Raw genomic sequence first — 6,843 nt, 5'->3', positions numbered from 1 at the left:
AAACTTTTTTCCCCGGGTACAACAGAGTGTTACAAGGGGACATAAATTTAAGGTGAAGGGTGGAAGGTATAGGGGAGATGTCAGGGGTGGGTTCTTTACCCAGAGAGTGGTGGGGGCATGGAATGCGCTGCCCGTGGGAGTGGTAGAGTCGGAATCATTGGCGACCTTTAAGCGGCATTTGGATAGGTACATGGATGGGTACTTAATCTAGGTTAGAAGTTCGGCACAACATTGTGGGCCGAAGGGCCTGTTCTGTGCTGTATTGTTCTATGTTCTATGTTCTATGGTCAATGTTCTCTAAGGCCTCTCCATGGACCCTGATGATTGAGAGTTTGCTCCACAGTGCCAGGCCAGGTTGGTGGAGGACTTTAGTCTTCCAGATGTTCAGAGCTAAGCTCACATATGCCTCTGACAAAGATAGTGACGATAGCTGGAGCTCATCCTCTGACGTTGCAATATAAGCAAACATTATCTGTATACTACAGCTTGATGACACTGGTTGGGTGACTTTGGTCTTGGCTTGAATGCAGAGAGTGAATAATTTCCTGCTGATACTGTAAATTCGCTCCACTCCAGCAGGGAGCTTGTTGGCGGTGAGGTGAAGCATTGCAGCGAGGTAGATCGAGAACAGTGCTGGGTCATGACACAGCCCTGCTTGACACTGGCCCTAACGGGAAATGGGTCGGTGGCAGAGCCATTCGTCATTACTATGTCTTCCTTGTCATCGTGGAGCAGGCCAAAGGATGGTGATAAACTTCATGGTGCAACCAAAGTGAAGAATGATGCTCCATTATGCCTCCTATTGACGGTAAGGTCAAAAGCAGCCATGTACAGTGGTCGACTGTTTTTCCCGCATTTCTTCTGCAGTTGCAGATTTGATGAAAATCATATCTGATATGTACCTCCATATCCAAAAGCCACACTGCAATTCTGGGAAGCGTCCCTCAACCACTGGGAGGAGATGGTTGAAGGGGTCATTGGCAATGATTTTTCTGATGGTCGATAGTAGGGAGATCCCCCTGTAGTTACCACAATTGAATTATTGCCTTTTATGAAAATGTTCACAACTGTGGCATCTTGGCGCTCTACCAGAATGCTCTCCATCTCCTGGATAAAGCAGACAAGGGTTTGTAGATGAAACAGAAACTCTTTGCCTCTACACATGAAATATCTCAGCAGGGATACCATCTGTTCCAGCTGTTGTTCTTAAGCTGGCAGATGGCCCCCTCTGCTTTGTGCAGGGCTGCGATGTTGCTGAGGTCATGGTGTGTAGCATGTTGATGGACGTGTTCAACATTGCCCAAATTGACAACAGAGCCCTGGTTGAGGAGGTCTCTGAAGTGCTTCCCCCAGCATTGTTTGATGGCTTCTTTATCTTTCATAAGAGTCACTCTGTCCTTGGCCAGGAGTGGGGTGGGGCCTTGGGTGTTTGATCCATAAGTGGTCTTACAGCACAGAAGGAACCATGTATGTCACAGTTGTCAGCCATCTGTTGGGCCTCCGGTGTTTTCTCCACCCACCACCTGTTCTTTATGTTGCAGGTTTGTTGTTAGACCTGGGCTTTCAGATCCCTGTAGGCCTGCCTTGCTCTGTGTGCGATTGTGGTTTTATGCTTCACGCTTAACAGTTCCTGGATCTCCTGATCATTCTGATTAAACCAGTGTTAGTGTTTCTTGGTTGAGTGACTGATGGAGAGTTTGTAGGCATTGATGATGGCAATCTTGACGGTGAATCAGAGGCTGCTGGAGTCCTGCGACTCGGTGTCGCTGAGGGTCACTAGGTTTGTGGAGGGGAGCGGACTGAATGAGGCTTTTTTTTACTGTGTCTTTGAGTGCCTCAATGTTGAACATTTTGCAGTACTACTTCGGTTGTCTCCTCTGCAGCAGTGCTATATCTATGGAATTCTCAGCCCAGTGAAGAAGTTGAGGCTTCCTCGTTGAATGTTTTAAAGGCAAATAGAGACTTTTGAGCAATAACGGAATTAATTTGTTTCCAAGTAAAGTTGAGATTGTTTGCATTGATAATGGCTTGCATTTGCAGTGAATTGACTGCTTCACTATTGTTCACATGGAAAATTCTTGATTGATTGATTTGATTTATTTTTACATGTACCTAAGTACAGTGAAAAGCTTTGTTTGCAAGCAGTACAGGCAGATCATAATAATCAAGGACATACAGATCATAAGGTGAAAAAGAACTCTGACAGTGTAAGGCATACAGGTTACACTTTGTGCTAGGCAAGATTAAGGGTCATGGTGAGTGGGTGGGTAAGTGGAGCAGAGTCCACGAGAAGATCAGTCATGAATGGTAGAGCAGGCTCAAAGGCATAGATCTCTGAAGGCATAAGGGCATGTTAGCAGGGTGGTGAAAAAAGCACAAGAGACACATGTATATCAATGGAGGCATAGATTACAAAAGCAGGGAAGTCATGTAGGAGTTGTATAGAACTTTGGTGAGACCACAGCTGGAGTAACATGTGTAGTTCTAGTTGCTACATTATAGGAATTATGTGATTGTGCTGGAGGGGTGCAGAGGAAGTTCACCAGGACGCTGCCTGGGATGGAAAATTTAAGTTATGAGGAAGGGTTATGAGCTTAGGTTTTGGTTGTTTTCATTGGAGCACAGACGACTAAGAGGAAATCTGATTGAGGTGTACAAGATTATGAGGGGATATAGACAGACCGGATAAGGAGTTGCTGTTCCCCTTAGTTGAAGGGTCAGTTACGAAGAAACTGAAGTTTAAAGGTGAGTGTCATTAGGTTTGGTGGGGCACTTAGGTAAACCTTTTTTACCCAGAGGGTGCTGATGTCTGGAAAGCGTTGCCTGGGAGGGTAGCAGAGCAATGTTGGTTCACAACCTTTAAAAAGTACCTGGATGACCACTTGGCACATCATAACATTTAAAGCTATGGACCAAGTGCTTGTAAATAGGATTAAGTTGCAAGTCAGGTGTTTTTCACTTGTCAATGCAGACTTGATGGGCTAAAGGGCCTCTTCTGCACATTTTGATTCTATGATCCCTTTCTCCCTTTCCAAATTCTTCTTCAGCCCTGAGATATTCTTAATCCTGACATTGTACAAGCAACACAGCCTTCATATTTCCTGCTGACAGCTGCACAAAACATTATCTATCCTTTTAATTACACTGCCCTTCTACCAAATCTGCATTCCTATTGCATCCCCACACTTTAACGACTCCCTCTACTAACATGCTGTGGTCGGTTTGCTCATCCTCCCTGCAGTCCCCACAGCTTGCAAGGACCTCACAAATGTTGAGCAATTGCAGGGACCGAGGCTCCTCAATTGTAGCTCCTGGGTACACATAACTGCCTCACCTGCAGTCACACCTTCCTGTCTCTGATCACAGACCAAAACTGAATTACTTAGTCTGAGGGGTATGACTGCCCTCTAGAGAAAAGTGTCCAGGTAACTTGCTCCTTCCATAATGTGGCACAATGTTACTCAGACACCAGCTCAAATATGAAGTTCCTTGAGCTGCAAACTCTTACTGCAGTTGCATTAGTTATGGATCACATCAGTGTCCATATGATACAGCAGCAACACATCACTGTTCTATCTCATAAACTTATCCAAATTCCCTGTTCTTTACACTTCACTAATGATATATTGTTTTTAATGAAACTAAAAAGAAAAAAAATCACCAGTGTCAACAAACTACTGAAGCAGTTATTTTTAAGTAGAAAGAAGAAAAACTTTGGAGACATAAACACAGACCGAAAACCTACTCTTACTTTAAAGACTAGGAATATTCACCAATCAACTTTTTCTCTGCCCTCACGTCATATTATGATTTGTGATATTACTCCACTGCTGGTCACACTGTAGATAAGTTTTTCGACCATGCCTTTTATCCTCTTCCACTTACCTTTCACTCTGGAGAGTTTAATCTTGCAGCAAGACCCAGTTAAATCACCTCTTTGAACAGAATTTCAAAGAGTATAGTCAGTAACTCAGTCGGCCTTAGTCTTAATCTGCTCAAGCCTTGCGCACATTAATCATGCTTATTATAGATGAATACTAGTGGATGAGCTTGAATTCCAAATAGTCTATGCTGGGTTCATCAATCCTGTGACACTATGTGCTTCAGTCCAATTTGCTACCTGAATTGAAGCTGGACTTCATGGTAAAATTGAACAAAGAGCTCTTTCTCTGCACATGGAGAATTTAATTTAGATATTTTTGCACTTCACATAAGTATTCAGCAAATAAGGCTGGAACAATTTCAAACTTATGCAAGTTACAGTTTATATGATATAACATACAGTATCAACAGCTACTGGTCTGGAAAGGATCTTGGAGAACTGACACAGATTTCAAAAGCAGACAAATTACTGCCACATAGTTAAGATATGTTGACCAGTTTGATTAATAGACTAATGGTAATATTAGAAAGAGTACCTGGTAGAAGTCTTTGAGTTAATAATAGTATAAGTGTCGAGAAAATATTTCCAGCTAAATGACTGTCCAAAACCGGAGGTAATACCTTTAAAAATAATTCATGAACAAAATAAAGAATCCAGGAGAAATTGCTCTACCTGAACAGGGAGAAGAAAGTGGAAAACACCAACTTGACTTGAAAAACAGTATGGTTAAATGCCTAATTACATTTCTTAGGGACTGCAAGGAGCAATTAAGCATGTAACATTGCTCCATTTAAGTGAAAGCTAAATAAGTACATGAGGCAGGCTGCAGCAGAAGGTTGCACTTATAGAGTTGGATGAGAAATGCTGGAAGGAGGCTCATGTGTATAAACAAGAATAAAACTTTGGTTAGACCGCACTTGGAATACTGCGTCCAGTTCTGATCGCCCTATTATAGGAAAGATGTGGATCTTTGGAGAGGGTTCAGAGGAGGTGTACAGGATGCTGCCTGGACTGGAGGGCTTATCTTATGAAGAGAGGTTGACTGAGCTCAGACTTTTTTCATTGGAGAAAAGGAGGAGGAGAGGGGACCTAATTGAGGTACACAAGATAATGAGGGGCATAGATACAGTCAATAGCCAGAGACTATTTCCCAGGGCAGAAATGACTAACACGAGGGGTCATAGTTTTAAGCTGGTTGGAGGAAAGTATAGAGGGGATGTCAGAGGCGGGTTCTTTACACAGAGAGTTGAGAGAGCATGGAATGCGTTGCCAGCAGCAGTTGTGGAAGCAAGGCCATTGGGGACATTTAAGAGACTACTGGACATGCATATGGTCACAGAAATTGGAGGGTGCATACATGAGGATCAGTGGTCGGCGCAACATCGTGGGCTGAAGGGTCTGTTTTGTGCTGTACTGTTCTATGTTCTAAATAAATTAGGCCGATGGGCTTTTTACTGCTGTTGACTCCATACACTGCTCAGAAGCTGCATTAGCTACATAAAAGGAAAGTTACACCTGACTTTTCTAAATGAAATGTACTGTATGAAAATATTCCAGAACCAAAATGATGAAAAGTCGATAATGGAAAATTAACCCTTTCAAGATTGTAACCCAAATCTGTACAGTGTCAACAACAGGCAAACAAGAATTGGCAGTATAGTTCAAGGAGAGACATTTGAAATTTTCAAAATACCAACAAAAGCTGTACTTGAAACAACTGTGGTTTGAGTGAAAATGTTACAATAGGAGCATTGGTTCTATTGCCTTGTATGCAGAACTGTCCCTTTTATTAAGAGGAAGGGAAATGAGAGGCAGCGAGCAAACATATCATCTGTCCAAAGCAACACTACTTTTTGAAGGAAAAATCAACTTTTCCAACGCAGAGTGGCTACAATGCATGTCAAATGCGATGGCTGAATGAATAAAGGTAAACAAAAATCTACTGCCTTATCAGATACAAAAGAAAGACCCAAGCTAAACGAAAATGGTAAAGGAATATAAATCTGAAATAATATGAATTACCACTTTGATGTTCCAAATGGTGCTCTGAGGTTGCTTTGTTTTTACCATACTCTCCCGAAATTCATAACTGTCTGTAGACCAGGAAGGGGAACTCATTGCATTTGTCGCCCACATGCCCTAGGATATGGTAGGTGAAAAAAGATGTAATTGGGGAAACCCCCAGCAAAATAAACTTAACTACTAAACATGATACTAAAATGCAACAAAATGAAAGCTTAGGACAAAATTCTATGAAGATATGAAGTTTTTGACAATTAAACTGAAAAAGCAATACTGTGTAATAAAAGACGTGTATGAGGTTAAGAAACTAAAAATGCCATCTCACAATGAATTTTTTTTAAAACAAATTCAATCTGCCAAAGGAAAAACACATGAAACTAAAGTTATAACACTTCTGTCCTAAACAGATCCATTTTCTGCATAAAAATGAGAAAATCTAAACTTAATGGAGCTGCATTTCTTAGTCTGGCATTTCTATTAATTAATTACTCACAGTCAATAACTTTAAAAATAAATGTTAAAAGAGAAAAATGCTGATAATCTAGAGTTACAATGAGAAACTGCTCAATGTAGACTGCAGTTCAAGAAACTTTTGAAAAACAACTCAGTAAAGAATCTACATCAGCAATGTCAACCTTCTTTTTAATCAGTTATGGGCGGCATCGTGGGCTCACTGGTGAGCACTGCTGCCTCACAGCACCAGAGGCTCAGGTTCGATGCCAGCCTTGGGCGACTGTCTGTGTGGAGTTTGCATATTCTCCCCGTGTCTGTGTGGGTTTCCTCCGGGTGCTCCGGTTTCCTCCCCCAGTCCAATGATGTGCAGGTCAGGTAAACTGGCCATACTAAGCTGCCTGTAGTGTTAGGTGCATTAGTCAGAGGGATATGGGTCTGGGTGGGTTACTCTTTGGAGGGTTGGTGTGGACTTATTGGGCCAAAGG

General features: G+C 42.1%; 1 protein-coding gene across 1 annotated transcript in view; it reads right to left on the bottom strand.

Moving 5' to 3' along the window:
* kmt2ca (lysine (K)-specific methyltransferase 2Ca) overlaps nucleotides 1-6,843 on the bottom strand; it is a 502,252-nt gene that overhangs the window by 173,863 nt on the left and 321,546 nt on the right. The window contains exon 15 of the mRNA XM_043691052.1: nucleotides 5,906-6,022. Within this exon, the coding sequence (XP_043546987.1) occupies nucleotides 5,906-6,022 (117 nt within the window). The remainder of the gene's footprint in view (nucleotides 1-5,905; nucleotides 6,023-6,843) is intronic.

This window comes from Chiloscyllium plagiosum, chromosome 5 (genome assembly GCF_004010195.1).
Source record: "Chiloscyllium plagiosum isolate BGI_BamShark_2017 chromosome 5, ASM401019v2, whole genome shotgun sequence".
In the NCBI taxonomy this organism is placed as follows: Eukaryota; Metazoa; Chordata; class Chondrichthyes; order Orectolobiformes; family Hemiscylliidae; genus Chiloscyllium; species Chiloscyllium plagiosum.
Note: the sequence above shows the minus strand (reverse complement) of the source record. Positions and strands in the feature narration are given on the sequence as shown.